The sequence below is a fragment of the Gracilinanus agilis genome, chromosome 2 (genome assembly GCF_016433145.1).
Source record: "Gracilinanus agilis isolate LMUSP501 chromosome 2, AgileGrace, whole genome shotgun sequence".
NCBI classification, from domain to species: domain Eukaryota; kingdom Metazoa; phylum Chordata; class Mammalia; order Didelphimorphia; family Didelphidae; genus Gracilinanus; species Gracilinanus agilis.
This window is the reverse complement of record NC_058131.1, coordinates 527453678-527473092: the sequence shown is the minus strand read 5'-3', so window position 1 is coordinate 527473092 and position 19415 is coordinate 527453678. Positions and strand designations below refer to the sequence as shown.

The window sequence follows — 19415 nt, the reverse complement described above, 5'->3', positions numbered from 1 at the left end:
TTTCCAGCCCATTCAGGGCAACCCACCTGCATTTACTCTTTTGCCTTGTGTGGGGATGGCAGCCCCAGGATTCTTTTGCAATGGTGACCTTTTTCCTAAGGTCTGCCTTCTTTCACCTCTATGGCTCCTCCCTGGAATCGTGAGGTCAAGCACTATTGGCCACACTACAGAATGGCTTCTCTGGGGGCTGACTACCCCTTCTCCTGGATTGCACTTGAGGTTGACCCTTCTCTAATAACTCCGCTCCAAATTAGTTTCCCCTGGCACAAGAATTCCTAGTTACAACTTGGATTGGGGAAGGAGAGGAAAGGCGGGGCGTTCTTTCACCAGACCTTGCAGTATAGGCTCCATGTTATTCCCTAGTCTCTCTTTCCAGTCTTGGGACCTCAGATCCATAGTACCCACCTTTCCCAACCTTTCTCCAAAGTCTGTACCTGCTTGATGAACAGGGCAGCCTGGAGACGGGCCAGGAGCTTTGCCATGGTGTCCCGGAGGTGCTGCCACTGGCTGTGGATAGCCTCTGCCCGCTCCTGTGGGTCTGGCTGGCCTGGGTGCCACTGGGGGTTCAGCTCTCTTGCCTTCCTAGTGATTTCCATGCACACTGCTTGATGGGAGTGGATTTCAGTCTCCAGGGCCTGACCAAGTAGAAAAGACAAACAAGAAGGGAGAATCAGGTCATGTAGTGGGGGCATGGGTTGAGGAGAAGAAATGAGGGCATGGAGAGGTAGGGGAAACATACCAATCATGATTCTAACAATGTTTAGAATATCTAGTACTCAACCACTCATCTGTAAAATGGAAATAATGAGAGCATCAACCTCACAGGGTTAGTGTGAAGAGCAAATGAGATAATGTATGCATAACACTTTGCAAACTTTAAAGCATTATATAAATATAGAAATTCTAGCTATAATAATAATAATAATAATAATAATAATAATAATAATGACTAGAGGCATCTAGGTGGTACAATGAATAAAGCACCAGGTCTGGAGTCAGGAAGAACAGAATTCAAAACCAGTCTCAAAAACACTCACAGTGTGACCCTAGGCAAGTCACTTAACCCTGCCTGCCTCTGATTCCTCATCTGTAAAATGAGCTAGAAAAGGAAATGGCAAAACCACTTCAGTATCTTTTGTCAAGAAGCCCCCAAATGGAGACACAAAGAGTTGGACACAACTGAAAAGACTCAACATATGATAACTAGTACTAATAACAATTCATATCCACATAAGAACTTAAGGTTTATTACTTGTATAGGGAAGGCTGTCAATGTATGACTAAAGGGAGGCAGAAGAGATAATCTCTAGCCTCTTCTCCCTATACCTTCTCTAAGGAAGACTTTCATTCCTGCTGGAGGAGGAACAGGAGATTGGGCCTAGAAGCTACCAATCTGCTGTCCTCAGAGAGTGGGAGTACCCGACTAGAATTATATCTGCTCCCTAAATACTGCTATTTTAGGAGCTATGATGGGGTTTAATCTAGCTTTTCATAGTAGTTGTTGTTTAGTTGTCTTCAATCATGTCCAACTCTTTGTGACCCCATTATGGGGTCTTTCTTGGTAAAGATACTGGAGTGGTTTGCCATTTCCTTCTCTAGCTCATTTTGCAGATAAGGAAACTGAGGCAAACAGGATTAAATGACTTCTCTAGGGTCATACAGCTAGTGTCTGAAACCAAATTTGAAAACTCTTGAAGATGAGCCTTCCTGATTCCAATCCCAGAGCTCTATCCACTGTGTCACCTAACTTCCCAAAGCTCTGTCACTATTGTGGGGAAAGAAGACCCCAAGTTCTGTATCCAGGACTTGACCTCTTTCCCATCAAATACCAGTTCTGCAATAAATACACATAGTGGGGGCAGCTGGGTAGCTCAGTGGATTGAGAGCCAGGCCTAGAGACAGGAGATCCTAGGTTCAAATCTGGCCTCAGACACTTCCCAGCTATGTGACCCTGGGCAAGTCACTTGACCCCCATTGCCTACCCTTAGCACTCTTCTGCCTTGGAGCCACTACACAGTATTGACTCCAAGACGGAAGGTAAGGGTTTAAAAAAAAGAAAGAAAAAATAAATACACATAGTGAAGAGCAAAGAAACCCATTTCTCCAAATCCAAATCATAACAAAACAAAAATCAAAGAAGGTATACATAGGAGAATATATCCCAGACAACACAGAGTGAAGATGCTTCTCCATTGGGATCAAAGCCATGGCTCATCTAAGAAAGAATGTCTTTGGTTTCACCCAAGGGGAAACGTCTCTCAGGCTCTGGGTAGTGAGCTGGGAATAAGGACATGATAGAGATTGCCAGCTCCGCCAGAGTCTTTTCCTTCAGCAACTTGAAATGAGATTGGCCCTCTTCCATTTTCTCTCTACAAGATGGAAGCCAGAAGCTCCCTAGCTGAATTCTTGAAGAGTCCTGAAGTTTGAGGAGTCTCCAAGAGAGTTGGCCGAGAACCCAAGTTCTCTCCTTGTCTCCGACTCAGCCCTGCCAAGGGGCCACATCTCCCACATGAAGGGCAGAGTCCCACACCAACAGGCCTTGGAACAGGGGTTACATATTGCCTATATTAGCTCATTTGACCCTCACAACTTTGTGAGGGGTCTGTTATCTAATACCCTCATTTTACAGATGGGGAAACTGAGGCACAGGGCTTTTAGGCAACTTGCTCAGGCTCACAGAGATACCAAGAAGTACCTCAGACAGACTCTGGACTCAGGTCTTCCCAATTCCTAGTCCACTATTCTATCCCCTATGCCTTTCAGGAGATGGTGGGGTGAGAGCTGAGGGACTAAAGCACAGGAAAGAGACTGAGGTAGGAAGAAAAGAAGTACAAAAGAGGGAAAGAGACCAGAGAGAAGAGAGGGGAAGGAGATTAAGAAGTAATTAAGAAGTAAGAGAGGAGATTGGGGTAGGACAGGGAGCCACAGGAAGAGGCTAGGACAAGCACCTTATATTTCCAGAGAGCTGCTGTGATCTGGCCCAGGTCCCGGCCTAAGGTAGCCACCTGAGAGAGTTGTCTCTTCTCTCTGAGCCAAGATTCTTCTTCTTCACAGCCATTTAGGAACTGAGCCTGCTGTAGGGCCTGGTCCAGGAGGGCCCTCCTGGGAGAGAAAGAGGAGTCCAGGGGGGGCTTAGGAGTAGCAGTAGTAGTCACAACAAGCACCATAATAATAATAACTCACATTTATATAGCATTTCAAGGTTTGTAACACACTTCACATATCATTTGAGGTAGGTCCTATGATTTTCCCATTTTAAAAATGAGTCCCCTGAGTCAGGGAGAGACTAAATGACCTGCTCAGGGTTACACAGCTGGGAAGTGCTAGAGGCAAGATTTGAACCCAGATCTTCTTGACACCAAGTCTAGAGCCTCAGCCCCTGTGCCATTTAACTGTCAACAGAGAGAAAGGAGCATCATAGGCAGGCAGAGTTGTCTCCCCCATTCTTGGAAAGATTACCTTGCTTGTTTTTTGTTTTGTTTTATTTTTTAAATTCTTACCTTCTGTCTTAGTATCAATTCTAAGACAGAAGAGCAGAAAGGGGTTGGCATTTGAGGTTAAGTGACTTGCCCAGGGTCACAGAGCTACAAAGTAGCTGAGGCCAGATTGGAACCCAGGTCCTCCGAACTCCAGGCCTAGCACTCTATCCACCATGCTACCCAGCTGCCTGTCTTGTTAAAGGCACACAAGGAGGGAAGTACCCAGGGAACCAGAGCAAGTGGAGGGAGACATGCTTAGGGCACCAATGCTGGCGTGCTCCTCAGAGTGCCAGGCCAGCTTTAGTTGACAAATGAGGAGCTCTGACGTTGGTCAAGAGTGTACCAGGGTGGGTTAGGGGAAGGGTGGAGAAGGCATCCTCACCGGGCCCTAATGAGTAAAATCAGGCTCTGGTAGACCTGCGACAAGCCCCAGGTTCGGATCTGCAGCCCATCCAGAGGGGTGCCTGTGACGGTGCTCAGCTGTGCGGTCCTTTGGACAAGGTGGCTCACAAGGGCACTCTGGGAAGAAACACGGGCTTCCAGCAGCTCGTGTTTCTGCAGCAGCTCCACTACCTCGGCCAGAGACTGCCCACAGGCCGGGGAGCTGGCCAGCACCTGGGACCAGAAAGCCATGGTCAGTGCAGTGCCTGGCAAGGGGCTCCCAGTCCCCCTGGGGGTCAGCATTTTGGGTAGGTGATGTACCCCTTGCTGGAGTGGGAACCAGTGAGTGCCCTAGACCAGTGCCTTCCCTGGGGTGATACCCAGGACGCTTGTTGGAGCAACAACAATAGAGAATTCTCATCCAGGGTGTTTCAAAAGTCTTACAGCTTTTTTTTAAAACCTTACCTGTTAGAATTAATAGGGTATATTGGTTCCAGGGCAGAAGATTGGTAAGGGCTAGGCAACAGGGTTAAGTGACTTGCCCAAAGTCACATAGCTAGGAAGTGTCTGAGGTCAGATTTGAACCCAGGACCTCCCATTTCCAGATCTGGTTCCCAATCCACTAAGCCCCCAGCTACCCCCCTCCCACCCCTACTGATGTTTTTAAAGCTTTATTAGCTTAAAGGGCTATATCAATATTTGGGAGTTGGTATGGGGCAGCTAGATGGTACAGTGGATGGAGTACTGAGCCTGGAGTTGGGAGTTCAAAGCTGGCCTCAGAAACTAGCTATAAGACTGGGCATTTAACCTTGTTTGCCTCAGTTTCCTCATCTGTAAAATGGACTGGAGAAAGAAATGGAAAACCACTCAATAGCTCTGCCAAGAAACCCCCCAAGGGGTCATGAAGAGTCAGTCGTGATTGAACAACAAATGAAGAATGATATTAGTATTATTTTAGATTTAGTTTTACACTCTTTTAGCTTAAAAGTATATTAAGAGGGAGCAGCTAGGTAGCTCAGTGGATTGAGAGCCAGGCATGGAGATGGAAGGTCCTGGGTTCAAATTTGGATTCAGATTCTTCCTAGCTGTGTGACCCTGGGCAAGTCACTTAATCTCCATTGCCTAATCCTTACCACTCTTCTGCCTTGGAACCTGTAAATAGTATTTTGTTCTAAGGCTTTTGGGACGCCCTGTATCATACTTTATGGCTCACAAAATACATAGATTATTTCATTTGACCCTTACAGCAAACCTGTAAGGTAGGTCTTATTGTTATTCCCATTTTACAATGATGAAGCTGAGGCATGGTGAAGTTAAGTGACTTGTCCATGGTTCCACAGTTGGACAGTGTCTGAGGCAGGCTTTGAACTTGGGGCTTTCTGTCTTTTCATTGAGTGATTAAGATACTATGGGTTTAATGGGGTTTTGTTTCATTAGTTCCAAGGATCTAATGATTCCCTGAAGGGGATTGCTGGGACCTTAGGACACAACCTGTACTTCCTTCAGCTCTTCAGTAGCAGCGTCCACTTCTTGAAGCAGCCCCAGTGCCACCTGAGAACTTGCCAAATGTTCCTTCCTTTCTTGAAGTCCTCCTAAGAGCCGTTCCCAGCGCTGAGAGATCTCCGTCTGCCTGGAGAGGATACAGGAAGAGATGTGGGGACAGGAGGAAGCCATCTGGACCTAGAGCTAGGTGAAAGAGTGGAGGGGGCCTGCTATGGTCTGCTGGGGCTAGCACAAACTCTGGGAAGGAACACCTCAAAGTCAGAGGAACTTTACTCCCTGATTGTGTGCCCCTTGCAATGGGTTGGTAAAACTGTTCCTGGATGAAAGCCCTCACCTAGAAATTGAGGATTCCAGGATTTGAATTTGGAGCATTAGAGGTGAAGGCCAGGGGCAGCTAGCTGGTACAGTAGATAGAATGCTGGGTCTGGAGTTGAGAGGACTTGGGTTCAAATTGGATCTCAGACACTTCCTAGCTGTGTGACCCTGGGTAAGTCACTTAATGGTTTGCCTAGCCTTTGCCCTTCTATCTTAGGATAGAGAGAAAGTAAAGATTTAAAGACAGAGAGACAGAGAGAATCAGAGAGAGAGGAAGTCCTAGAGAAGTTAAATAACTTAGCTGGGGTCACACAGATAGTAACAAAACTGAGACTCCCACCTCAGGTTCCCTCAAGTCCAACTCCTTCCTAATTTCTGCCTGAGTAATTTTCTCATCTGCCATCTTGTCTCATGCCCTGGATGTCTTAACTCTATCAGCTCCAAAACTCCTCTCTGGGTCCCTCATTGTCGAGGGTCTCTCCTGGCTCTTGTACTTCAGGTGAAGCCAAGTAATAGTTTTACTTTCCAGGGCTTCCTTCACCTAAGTAGTGATCTCCCCATCAATGGAACAAGAATCAAATCTGTCCTTCCTTCCCTGGTCACCAATATGTGCTATCTTCCCCCTATTAGAAATGAGAACAGGATCTAGCTCTGCTTTTTTTTTTTTTTCCAACCTCCCTCCCCAATGGTTTAGCTATAGTAAAAGCCTTTAACAAATGCTTCCTTTTCTTTCTTCAATTCACTTATTCATTCATTCACTACACCAGAGATGAGATCAGGGATAGATTAGACAATGGAGATAGAGAAGTCCTATTGGTCTAAACCTGTGTTGGGGTTCTTATTTGTCAACCAGTGGGTCCTGAGGAATTTCATGCAGAAGCTGAATGGTCCTAGGCATCATGGGTATAATTTGTCCTATGTGTCCTGGACCCTCTCACCAAATATACCTTTCCTCTAAGGTAGGGGTTCCTGACCTAAGATCTGTGAACTTGATTTTAAAAAATATTTTGATAATTGTATTTTAAGATAATTTAAGTCTAAAGTTTCCTGTGTATTCCTATATATTTTATTTTGCAGATGGAGCACTATTCCTGGAGTCAGGAAAATTTTTGTTCTAATTCAATAATGAGGTAGTTACTAGCTATGTGACCCTGGGCAATCCACTTAACCCTATTTACCTCCGTTTCCTCATTTGTAAAATGGAGATAATGATAGCACTCACCTCTCAGGGTGGTTGTTAGGATCAAATGAGATAATAATTGTAAAGTGCTCAGCCCAGTGCCTGGTACATAGTAAGTACTATTTAAATGTTAGCTATTATTATTAGCTAGTTATTTTTGAAAAGGGGTCCATGGGCTTCCCCAAACTACTAGAGGGGTTCATGACACACACACAAAAAAGCTAAAAACTCTTGCTCTAAGGTAAGAGACTTGGGCCTTCTTATTGGTAGTCTCTCTTCTAATAAAATTATTCACTCTGAGGTGTAAGAAACTTAGTGGATGGCCCCCTTTCAGGGTATTTTTTTAATTTAAGGAAAGCTTACCTATAGGGTGACAGCTAAGTGACTCAGTGGATAAAGCACTTGGTCTGGAGTCAGGAAGGCCTGAGTTCAAATCTAGGATCTGATACTTACTAGCTGTGTGACCCTAGACAAGTCACTTAACCCTGTTTGCCTCAGTTTCCTCATCTGTAAAATGAGCTGGAGAAGGAAATGGAAAACCACTCCAGTATCTTTGCCAAGAAAACCCCAGCTGTGGTCATGAAGAGCCAGACAGGACTGAAATGACTCAATAAGACCTAAAGGGTATTGTCAAAGGAACGCCAAAGAATGGTGAAAGAACAGCGATATCTTCTAGCAAGGATTCCATTTTGGTATGTTTGGGATTAGACAGCTGCTGAATGAGTATGAATTTCGGGCATCCATGGGAGAGATATTTTTAGGGGAGTTTTCCTAGGCATCGGCCCAGTTCATTCCCCAAGTCTGCTGCTTACCTTTAACCCTCTGAGAATTAACCCGCAGTGTTGGGGGCGGGGCCCGGAGAAGCGGGCGCCGAGGCCTGGGGAGATCTGGGAGCTTGGGATAGAACTGGGGTGAACTGGGCTTGGGGAAGGGAGAGTCTGCCGTCAGAGAAGGCACCTTACCTTCGGGCCACCTCTGTCCAGCCGTGGTATCGCTCCTGCTCCAGGAAGGAGGCGATCTCAGCCAAGGCCTGGAACCGGCCCTCCTGGGGGAGCACCTCGGCCTCCAGGGTCCCCAGCTTCTGGACGGCGGCGCCCAGCAGGGCGGAGCTGGGCACCGGGGCACCCAGCTGCTTCAGAACCTGCTCCGTGTCCACCAGGAAGCTCTCCCGGAGGGCCGCCTTGCGCAGGAAGCGTCGGGCCAGCGTCTCCAGCCTCTCCAGCCTAAGCAGCTGTTGCTGTAGGGCTTTCTCCCGACAGGCCTCGGCCTTCTCCAGCGCTGCCCAGCGCCTGGCCAGCTCCCCGGGGCCCAGGCCCTCAGGGGGCAGGAAAGGCCGCCGGTTTTGGGCCTGGAGGGCAGCGTTCAGGTGGAACAGCAGCGCCTCAGCCTTCCCTCGCTGCTCCAGCCCACGGGGCTTCTCGTCCTTGCGGAAGGCGGCGAAGGCGGCCAGCAACCTCCGCGTGGCCGGAAGGGTGTCCGGGAAGTGTCGCTCCTCCAGCCGGGCCTCCTGCTCGGCGATCCAAGCCAGCAGCTCCGACACCAGCTGCTCGTACCGGGCTTGTAAGGCGGCCGTGTCCTGGAGCTGCTGCAGGATCTGGGGCAGAGGGAAGGCAGAATGAATGGGCTTGAGAGGGGCTGGGAGCTGAAGCCGGGGCTCTTCAGGAGGCCTCCGTTCCCTCAGGGGTGGCCACGCGAGCTCCCCGGAGCCCACACCGCGGCCTGCTCCTACTCTTGAAATAGAAACATTTCTGTAAAAGCTGTCTGGCCCACAGACCTGATGCCCCATTGTCCTGTTGGGTCACTGGCCGCCCCTCAGGTGTGGGGAGGCCCGCTGGGAAGCTGGGGAGAGGGGTTGGACCCTTCTTTATTTTCCCGGATCCCCTGATCCTTCCGCTGCCCGTCTAGACCCTCTGCCCTGCTTACACCTTCCTCCGCCTCCTCCCCCCCTCCAGCGGCTCAACGCCTTGAGTCGCCCCCAGGGACACCCACTCTGGCGACAGCAGCCCCGGGCCTCCCGCTCCGCCATCGCCCCCAGCAGCTCACGGGGCCAAAAAGATTCATGGCTTCTGTTCAGGGAGGGGGCTTTCCCCTTCCCTCTCGCCCCAGAGGGGGCACCTTGTCCTTGCCGACTGTCCCTTTTACTTTCTGCCCGATTACCCTCTGCCAATCCTCTTAGGGAATTAGTGACCTGGGGCGGAGGAGGGAAGGGGGAAGGGGGGAAGGCCTCTACGGAGCAATCCCTGAGAAATCCCCCACTCCACAGGGACCTTGGCCAGTCTCTTCTGGATGGTCTGTCCCTGATGTAGGTGGGAGAAACAGTGATAGTAGAGAGAGACGTAGGTCATGATGGAGCGCTCCTCCGGCCTTGGGACAGCAACGTCCTCAGGATCCAGCAGCCTGGAGATGCCCAGATCTCTGTGGGCCACTTCAAAAGCATTCTCCAGGTTGTAGAGGGGCTGGCTGGGCTGCAGAGAGCTGTACCTGACCAGGTCTGGCCTATGGGAGATTGGCAGGAGACAGTGACTTAGGGAAGGCCAGGAGCAGAGCCCAGAGAAGGCAAGGGAGGAGGGGGATGGGCCTCTCTTTTCACCTAAATATGAGATAAGTCACTCTATTACAGATTTAGAATTTTACATTTAGATGGGACCTAGGGAGCCATCAAATCCAACTCATACCTGAAAAGAAATCCCTTCTATAAAATAGTAATAATAATAACTATTATTATTATTATCATTTATATGGTGCTTGGGGATTTGCAAAGCACTTTATATGTTACATCATTTAATCCTCACAACAACCCTGTGTTATTTAATAGATAACTATTATCTTCATTTTGCAGATGAAGAAACTGAGGCAGCGAGAGCTAAAGTGACTTGCATAGGGTCCCATGGCTAATAAGTATTGGAGACAGGATTTGAACTCAGGACTTTTGGATTCCAGATCTCACACTCCATCCACTGCACCTCCCCTCTCCCCCAGCTACCCTACTTGACAAGCGGTCATAAAAAACCTTTGCTTGATATCCTCCAGTGAGGGGAGAAACAGAAAAGTGAGTAGGTGTGTGCCAAAGACAAATTTTGCCAGCTTCACACTGTTGCCCCAGGGCAGACCCAAGTCATAAGATTGAACTGGGAGCCAAGGCTTCAGATAGTGATCACCTCCCTCCCTCTCCCACCTCTTACCTCTGTGCTAACTATTGTCACATTTCAGAGTGGACAGAGTGCTGGATTTGGAGGGAGGAAAACCTAGGTTCCATTTCTGTCTCTGACACTATCAGACCATGAACAAGTGACTTAAACCTCTCAACCATCCATTTTACAGATGAGGATAATGACACCTTTTAGGATTATTGGGAGGCTCAAATGAGATAATGTTGGCAAGATGCTTGGCATATTTTAAAGTACTAGACAAACACTGGCTATTATTAAACTCTTATCCCTCATACTTCTGCTCCCACACCCAGTCTTCATCCAATGACCAGACTGTGCAACAAGGGAGGGTCAGTGGAAGAGAGGCTGCTGAAAGACAGCGAGGCATTTTCCTGGGCACCTCCTCTCCCTTGCCCTACAGTGCCCACTGCTGAGCCAGAGGGAGTTACAAACAGTTCTGGAGTCTACTTTGAGCTGGGAGAACAGGGTACCCATTTTCTGACCTGTGGGCATGGATGAGGGCATTAAAGCCTAGCCCGTCGCTCCAGCTTTGAGAGAAGTCGGTGATGTTCACGTTGGGATAGCCAGCTGTCTTCCGCTGGCACCAGACCAGCAATGCCTCCTTAGCAGACAGCTGAGCTGCACTGGCCCCAAACTCCTCCTAGCAGGAGAACCGGACCAAATTCAGAGGAGTTGGGGAGAGCCAGTGTCCCTCTCTTCTTGCCCCTCTCCCAGCCTTATACTTGGCAGAAATACTTTTCTTTCTTTTTTTTTTTAGATGCTTTTCTTTTAATTTTTTAAAAGATATTCTATTTTACCAATCACATGTCATAACAAAGATACTTTTCCATAGTACTGATGATGATGATGACTTATAGAGCACCAGAAGGTCCACAAAGTACTTTTACGGTATGTTATGTGTCTGCACATATGTTGGAGGCGGCTGGTAATGAATGAGGGGACAGAGAGCTAGGTCTTGAGTCAGGAAACCTCGGTTCAAATCTGATTTCATTTATTTCCTATCTGTATGGCCCTGGCAAGTCACACTTGACTTTGTTTGCCTGAGTTTCCTCATCTGTAAAATGGGGAGAATAATAGCACCTATATTCCAGAGTAGTTGGGAGAATCAAATGAGAAAATTGTTGTAAAATACTTAGCCTGGTGGCCGGCACATCTCAAGTCCTATATTATTAGTCATTATTATCATCTCATTTGGTTCTTACCACAACCTCAGGTGTTATTATTCTCCCCATTTTATAGATGATAAAGTGGATCACAAGTCATTTACTGAAGGTCACAGGACTAGTAAGTATCTAAGGTAGGATTTGAACTCAGTACTGCCTACCAGGCCCAGCCCTCTATCCACCGCCCCACCTAGCTGCCTCAAATTTCTTCTTTTCAATTCGATTTGACACTTTGGTTGAATTTTCTGGCACAGAAAGGAATTCAAGATGTGGAGAACCTGGGGGTACAAATATGGAAGTAGTCATGCCAAAGGTTAAAGTCCATTTTTTTTTTAATCCAAGTCTGTGATTTCATTGGTGCAGAGGATTCCCAAAGACAAGCTCCTTTTCCTCTGATGCTGATGGGTAACTGCCTAGAATTTAGTCTGTGTAATAGTCAAGTTAGCCAAGAACTCCACTGAACCAATTCAAACAAAACCAAAAAATTAACAACATAGTCTTTGTGCAAATGTTCTTAATCTGGGGTCCATGCATTAAAAAGAATCCCTATCCCTACTGTAATCCTCTATGTTTTATTTTAAGCATTTATAAACATTATTCTGAGAAGGGGTCCAGAGAGGTTGGGTTTTTTTTTAACCTTTTCCTTCTGTTTTAGTATCAGTTCCAAGACAAGACAAGCAGTGAGGACCAGATAATCAGTGTTAAGTGGCTTGCCCAGTATCACACAGCTGGCAAGTTTTTTTTTTTTAACCCTTTTTTCTATCTTAGAATCAATGCTAAGTATCCATTCCATGACAGAAGAGCTATAGGGGCTTGGCATTGGGGTTAAGTGACTTGCCCAGGGTCACATAGTTAGGAAGTATCTGAGTTCAAATTTGAACCCAGGATCTAGCAAATCTTTTTAATCCGCTTAAATTTTTTTCCTGTGATCACCTATATTTTATTTTATGCATTTATGAACATTATTTGATAAGGGGTTCATAGGACTTTAACCTATGACTAGCCGAAGGGTCCATGACACACATAAAGGTAAGAATCCTGGTTTTAGAAAGTTGTCTGGGGCAATGAGAGATTAAATTACTTGTCTAGTCTCAGTATAGGAAGGAGAGGCACTCTTCCCCATTCTCCACCACCCCTAAATTATATAGTCAAAGAGAGTTGCCTTGAGGTACTAAAAGGTTCAGTGTTTTTCTTAGGGTCACACAGACAGTATATGAGAGGCAGAACTTGAACCCAGGTCTTCCTGACTCCAAAGCCAATTTTTTATCCCCTGCCCTCTGCCTCTCAGAATGAAGTAGTATAACTATATGGTAAGGTAAGACCAAGACCAAGGCTCATGCCTTAGTTCTACATAAAAACTATTTTATCTTATTGACTTAATGGTTATACCCTCCCCTGAAGTCTACCTCAAATTTATATGTAAGTGGCAGACCATAATACACAGGAATAATAGTATCTGGAAACATGAGTTCCTTCCTCTTTTGTCCCTGGGGTACAAGAGGAGAGGAGGAGAATTCTGGGTGAATCTGGGAGACCAGGGAGGATGGGCAGTAAAGGGATGCAGAAGCCATTATCTGATCAACAGACTGAAATTTCTATCTCCATATAAGGTCCAAAAATTCGGAAGGGGAGTGATGATCAGGAAGAATAGGGCAAGGAAAGGAGAAGAGGGAAAAACTGAGAGCTGGGTCAGAGCAGTACCTTGTCCAGGGAAATGTGAGAGATCTGGAAACGCAGGATGATGACCCAGATAAGTCCAAGGATGAGTGCCTGGTCTCCATCAACGATGTTCTCTGGACCAATTAGGGGCACTGACACCTGTTGAGTAATTTTTCAGCAAAAGGAGCCATTGAGGAATCTTGATGGGAGGGGGATGGTGGAAAAGGCAGAATTGGCAGGAGGAGTGGAGATTGATTGAGCTTTCAGAGTGCTCAAGGGATCCATGTGTTGGGCCAGTACCCTTGGGTTTCTCCTGGTCATTGATGGAGGGGGACACACCAATCTCCTACCTTTACTGGCTAGTCCTACCTCTTGCCCATCATTCTTTTCATCTCAGGATGTAATGGGAAGTACACTAACTTCTCAGTCCTTTTGAGGCAGAAGACAAGAGTTAAAGCCCTAATTCTAACCTTAATTAGCCATGAGATCTTGGGTAATTAATCCTCTAAGCATCAGTTTCCTCATCTTTAACATGGGAATAATTTTTGCCCTATCTGCTTTACGAAACTACTATGAAGAAAGAGCCTTTTAAAACTTTTTATTGTATGGATTGGTATAGTTGTACTATTCCAACTTCTTATTCTCTCTCTCTCCCCTTTTATATCTTCTCCCTTCTCTCCCTTCTCTCCCTCCTCTCTCTTCCTCTCTTTCTGTCTCTTTCCCCTCTCTCCATCTTCCCTCTCTCTCCTTTCTTCTGTCTCTTCCCCTTCTCTCTTCCTCTCTTTCTCTCTCTTCCCCTCTCTCTTTCTTCCCCTTCTCTCCATCTCTTTTCCTCCTTTCCCTCTCTTCCCTTTCTCCTTTTCTTCTTTTTCCTTTTCCCCTCCCCACCCTGTCTCATTTTGAACATAGTCAAATCATTCTATTCAGTTCCTCTCCAGTTTTTTCCAATAGCTATCTCCCGCAGCTAATCATACCACATGTCTGATTTATTTCTTTAAAAAAAGTCCTAGTCATGCTATATATTAGAAAAAGAGGTAGAAACAGGGTGATTTTTTTTACTACAGTGTTAAATAATATACACTTAAAAAAAACTTGTAGGTAACGGAACTTCACAGTGTCATAGACAATCTTTTTTTGCTCATTATATAGTGAAAGATAAATATTTGTTGATAATTAAATTCACAATAAAAAGGAAAATTTTAAAGAGAGTTGGACTTGGAATTAGGAAAGCTGTGGGTTCAAATCCTGATTCCAATAATTACTATGTGATTGTGGGCAAATTACTTAATCTAGATGAACCTTAGCTTCCTAATAAGTAAAAATAGGTGTAATAACCTCTCCAGGTTCCATTCCTGCCTCTAGGATGTTCTCTACCCAGCACAGAAGCTTCTCTACCCTGGAAGTTCAGTTCACCTCTCCACTCAATATCAGAAATACACTTCAACACTTAAGCCTCTTCCTCTGATTGGCTGTTTCCTCTCAGATTTCCATTTTAGGATAAGAGCCCAGGCCAGCTGTCCCTTTTCTGACTTCATTTCTGCCCCTCTGAATTTTATCTACTATATCCCCATGCATATTTTTTGTTTGCTTTTCTTTTTTTACAGACAAATGGGGTTAAGTGACTTGACCAAGACCACAAAGCTAGTAAGTGTCTGAAACCAGATTTGAACTCAGGAAGATGAGTCTTCCTGACTCCAGACCTGGCACTCTATCCACTGTGCCACTTAGCTGCTCCTTCCCTGCATATATCTCCTCTTCACACACACACACACACACACACACACACACACACACACACACTCTTCATTTTGTACTTTCCTTTTAAGTGCTGCCTTCTAGAAGAATATAAACTGTCTTTCTGTTCAAATTTGTATTCCCAGCATTTAGCATGATACATTTCTTGTTGTCCAATCATTTTCAGTCACATATAACTTTATACAATCCCACTTGGGTTTTTCTTGGCAAAGATAACTGCAGTGGTTTGCCATTTCCTCCTCCAGCTCATTTTACAGATAAGGAAACAGAGGCAAACAGGGTAAGGTGACTTGCTCAGGGTCACACAGCTGGTAAGGGTCCAAATCTGAATATGACTCATAAAGATGAGTTTTCCTGATTCCCTTTCCTGATTCCAAGTCCAGTGCTCTATCTACTATGCCACCTTGCTGCCCATCTAGTATACAGTAAGCCCTAAATAAATCCTTGTTAACTTGTTTTGACTAGCATTTACTTCTAAGGGTTGTGGTGAGGATTTTTTTAAACCAATCTTATCATACTGCATAAATGATCTTTTATAATTATCCTTATCTTGGCCTTATTCAGCATCTCTTTCCTGTATAGAACATCTCTTATTTCCTTTCCTCACTCCTCCCCCCCTTCCACAGTTCATACATCGGGTATTCAGCTATCGGTATTGCCAAATAGCCCTCCTGACAAAGCAGTCTCTCTAATGTATCCAAACTCCAATTTATATCATAATTAGTCCTTTCTGTTTTGACTTCAAATATTCTCAAAGGCAGGGCAGCTAGATGGCGCAGTGGATAGAGTACTAGGCTTGGAATCAGGAAGTCCTTGAGTTCAAATCTGACCTCAGGCACTTACTAGCTCCATGACCCTGTGCAAGTCACTTACCTCTGCTTGCCTCAGTTTCCTTATCCATAAAAATGAGTGAGAGAAGGAAATGGCAAACCACTCCATTATCTTTGGCAAGAAAACCCAGATGGGTTCACAAAGGGTCAGACATGACTGAGCAACATTCTCAAAGCCAAATCTATGTTTTGGAGGAGGTGAGCTACAGGAGATAGAGTTGCCCCTGATTCCCTCTGTTCTCCATCTTTTCCTTCTAGTCTCATATCAGCTTCCCTAGGCTCAAGAAGTCATAATCATTCTCCCTTATGAGTCTCTGAGCACCTGGTCTCACCTTGGACCTCACGAAGGCTAGAGCCCGACTGTTGTTTTCCAGGAAATGTACTCGCATTCGTCCTCGGTTGGGTGGGGGTAGGACCTCCCCAGAGATGAGTTCAAGCAGCTTCAGTAGGTGGGTACCATCTCCTAGCTCAAGGTACACATTCTGGATCTTGATGCCGGCCTGGGAAGAGAATTAGCCTCAGCCTAGACTTTCTTTCGATCTTACAGAGCATTTTGGGTTCTGGGTGGCTTCTCTACATCCTCATTCCCCTCTGGCACACAACACACAGTCATGATGCTGGGATTACCATAGGAAGGGGAGGGAATATAGAGGGCTGTGAGAGGGCATCCAAAAAGGGAAACGCACTCAGGGCTTCAGCTGCTGATCCCTTTGTTATGGGGAGCAGATTTGAAGCATGAAATCAATGATTTAGAGCCTGAAATGATTTTAGAATCATAGATATAACTTGGGACAGAAATCTGAGGCCATGTAGTCCAACTCTCTCATTTTACAGATAAGGAAACTGAGGGATAGGCAAATAAATTGCCCAAGGTCACAAAGTAGTGTCAGAAAAAGGATTTGAACCCAGATCCTCTGACTCTTTCCTTGGATTACAACCTCCTCCAGATTAAATGACTTGCTCAAGGTCATACAACTCATATACAGCCTAAGAGAAGCCCATTGATAGAGAGACATGACTAGAGGATGGGCACAGGAATACTCACCTTGCCATGGTGAAAGACGTTATTGACCCATTTGGTGAAGGTTTTCTCCTGCATCCGCATGTGTTGTGCCTGCAGTTTACGGACGTGGCCTTGCTCATACTCTGAGTCCATGATGGGAACTGAGCTGGTGAGACCCATCACCTAGTGACCTTGGGCAAGGTCACTGTCTTCCTGCTCCTGCTAAGTGGGGCTGGAGGGAACCCTCCCCGTCTTAGATGCTAGAGATGGTGGAGCAGGCAGATTCTTAGGACAGGGGGCCCCATCCTCTTTAAATAATGTTTTTTTTTTTAAAACAAGAATAAGGTCATTTTAATTTCCTCAAAGCTCTGAGATCCTCTCCCTGAAAAGATTACTTGTAAACTGTAGAAAATGATCAAAGAATAAATAAATCATAGAGTTAAGATGGGAAGGGGCCTCAAAGATCAAATCTATTGGTTCTTAACTCTGAATCTTTAATATTCTGATAACTCTATTTCAATTTAATTGGTTTCCTCTGTAATCTGAAGCATTTGATTTTGTGCATTTAAAAACATGATTCTGAGAAAAGATCCATAGGCTTGATTGCCTCTGAAAAAAGAGTCTGTGGTCCATGCAAAAAAAGGTTAAAAATCTTTTCATCTAGCCCAACCTATCTATTTTACAGATGAGGACAACAAGGTCTGGGGAAGGGATGGGAGAGAGAGGAGTGTGAGACATTAAGAACTAGAATGGGGCTCAATCAGTATATTTTGATCTACTAGGTCCTAGTCCTAGAAGGTCCTGGAGACCCCTTTCATCCCACACTCATTCAGGGTTTCCCTTGGCCCAACACACGATCTCTGTGGTATCAGCATTTTCCCAGCCTGATGCCCACCCTATGACCACAACAACTAAATATGGGTGCCTGGTTTGTGTTGGGATGAGGGTTTGGGGGTGGGGGTAGCATAGCAGGTCCTCACCTCGTGATGGCTTGGGCAGGAGAAAGGAGAAGGCCCTTCTGAGAAGTTTGGTATCTTTCGGCAGACTGGAGGAGCAGCTGGGCAGAGAGGGATCACCAGAGTTGAGAGCCCAGGCCTGAAGCCAGGCCATTGTCCCTCCCCTTGGGCCAGACTGGCAAAAGGGTAGGACATAGGAGGCATTGTTCCCCCACCTGCCCACCCCACTGCTGGTGATGGAAGAGGGTGGCATGGGAATGCTGGGAGGGAATTAGCCATCTCCTTACCTTGCTCCAGGGGCAGACAGCTGAAGGGGGATTGATTCCTAGCCAAGAGACACACCCCTAGGAGATGGAGAGGCTACCTAAATATAACTGGCACTATCAGCCAGCATTGCATCTCCCAGGATCACAGGCTGTAGGGGCTGAGAGCTAGAAAGGGTTTTAGAAATCATCTAGCCCACTTCTCTCATTTCGAGATGAGTGAGACTACCAGGCAGCCCTGATAGAAGGCATCAAAGCAGCAAGAAACCAGGACTTAGATCCCTGGATATTACAAAAGAGGTAGGTGAAGGTTCATCAGCATAGGGAACATCTGGAGTGGGAACTCTCTTCAATAACACATTTCTTCACCAACTGCAGGTGTGAGAATTCCTTCCACTGATGCAGAATGCAACCTCAGAAAGTCTGTGACTTGGTAGGTCAATCCTAGGGAATGGCTTGAGGCTCATAAAGGAGGATGATTTGTACTTAGGTTTTTCTGAAGCCAAACCCAGCCCTCTAACCACCATACCTTCTTACCTTGAGCTCTAGTTAAAAAGGGAAAAAATGGCTTATCTTTCTTTACAAGAGTATTCATTGCTGTTTTATTTGTAATTGTGACCAAAGAGGAATCAGCCTTTATAAATGTCCAAGGATTGAAAAATGATTGAATAAATTCTGGAGTGTTAATTAAGATGGAATCTAATTGCTCTTCCCCAAAAAATGACCAAGGAAGAATATAGAGAAATATGAAAAAACTGATATAAAGTGAAGCAGAGCCTAGAATGCAGATTTTAAACAACCTACACACTGCCTACAGGGAAATGATGAGAACAAAACTTTCTAAGTACATAGATGGAAAAGAGACCAGAAGGGGGAACAGAGTAAACATGCTGTTATTGCTATGTTTTTTTAGTATTTTATTTTCCCAATTACATGTAATAATTTTCAACATATGTTTTCTGAAATTATAAGATTCAAATTGTCTCCCTCCCTCCTAGTGCTGGCAGGCAATTTGGTCTGGGTTATACATGTGTTATCATGCAAAACATATTTCCATATTGATCATTTTTGTAAGAAAATAGTCATAGAAAACCCAACCCCCCCAATAAAAATATAAGTAAACTAAAATGAAAAATCGCATGCTTTGATCTGCATCTGACACCAACAGTTCTTTCTCTGGAGGTGGATGAGCATTCTTTGTCCTAAGTCCCTCAGAATTGTCTTCGGTCATTGTATAACTGAGAGTAGCTAAGGCTATCACAGGTGATCATCAAACAATATTGCAGTTACTGTGTACAATGTTATGATTTTTAACATGTTTTTCTTTTATCAAAATGTATAGGTTGCCATACCAATACATTTGAGTTTTAGAAAGATCTTCCTTTCATTCATCCATTTGATGGAGAGACATGGACTAGAATGACATGGAATAAGAATTGACAAAGTGTATCAAACATATTTATTCAATTCCTGTCCTGTGCCTTGCTTGCACTGTACTAGATATTAGGATTATGGAAACAAAAAGGCCTGGAGGGGTTATGAGTCAAAGCAGTGCCCACAAATGTCTCAAAGCATCAAAAGAGAACTAGCAAATTTTATTTTACTTGCTTGTATTTGTTAGGGTTGTTATTATGATTATAATAAAAATATGTATTGTGGTTTGTCCCTTCCTCCCTCCCTCCCTCCTTCCCTCCCTCCTTCCCTCCCTCCCTTCTTTCTTTCTCTTTCTTTCTTTCTTTCCTTTCTTTCTTTCTTTCT

General features: G+C 45.3%; 1 protein-coding gene across 1 annotated transcript in view; it reads right to left on the bottom strand.

The window, feature by feature from the left end:
- SPTBN5 (spectrin beta, non-erythrocytic 5) overlaps positions 1 to 16591 on the bottom strand; it is a 91592-nt gene extending 75001 nt beyond the window's left edge. Inside the window, exons 1-10 of the mRNA XM_044665113.1 lie at positions 16481 to 16591; positions 15768 to 15935; positions 12893 to 13009; positions 10511 to 10668; positions 9126 to 9354; positions 7821 to 8452; positions 5352 to 5490; positions 3862 to 4094; positions 2949 to 3102; positions 435 to 635 (exon numbers count right to left, since the gene is read on the bottom strand). Coding sequence (XP_044521048.1) covers positions 435 to 635; positions 2949 to 3102; positions 3862 to 4094; positions 5352 to 5490; positions 7821 to 8452; positions 9126 to 9354; positions 10511 to 10668; positions 12893 to 13009; positions 15768 to 15935; positions 16481 to 16591 — 2142 coding nt within the window. The remainder of the gene's footprint in view (positions 1 to 434; positions 636 to 2948; positions 3103 to 3861; positions 4095 to 5351; positions 5491 to 7820; positions 8453 to 9125; positions 9355 to 10510; positions 10669 to 12892; positions 13010 to 15767; positions 15936 to 16480) is intronic.
- Positions 16592 to 19415: the final 2824 nt, after the last annotated feature.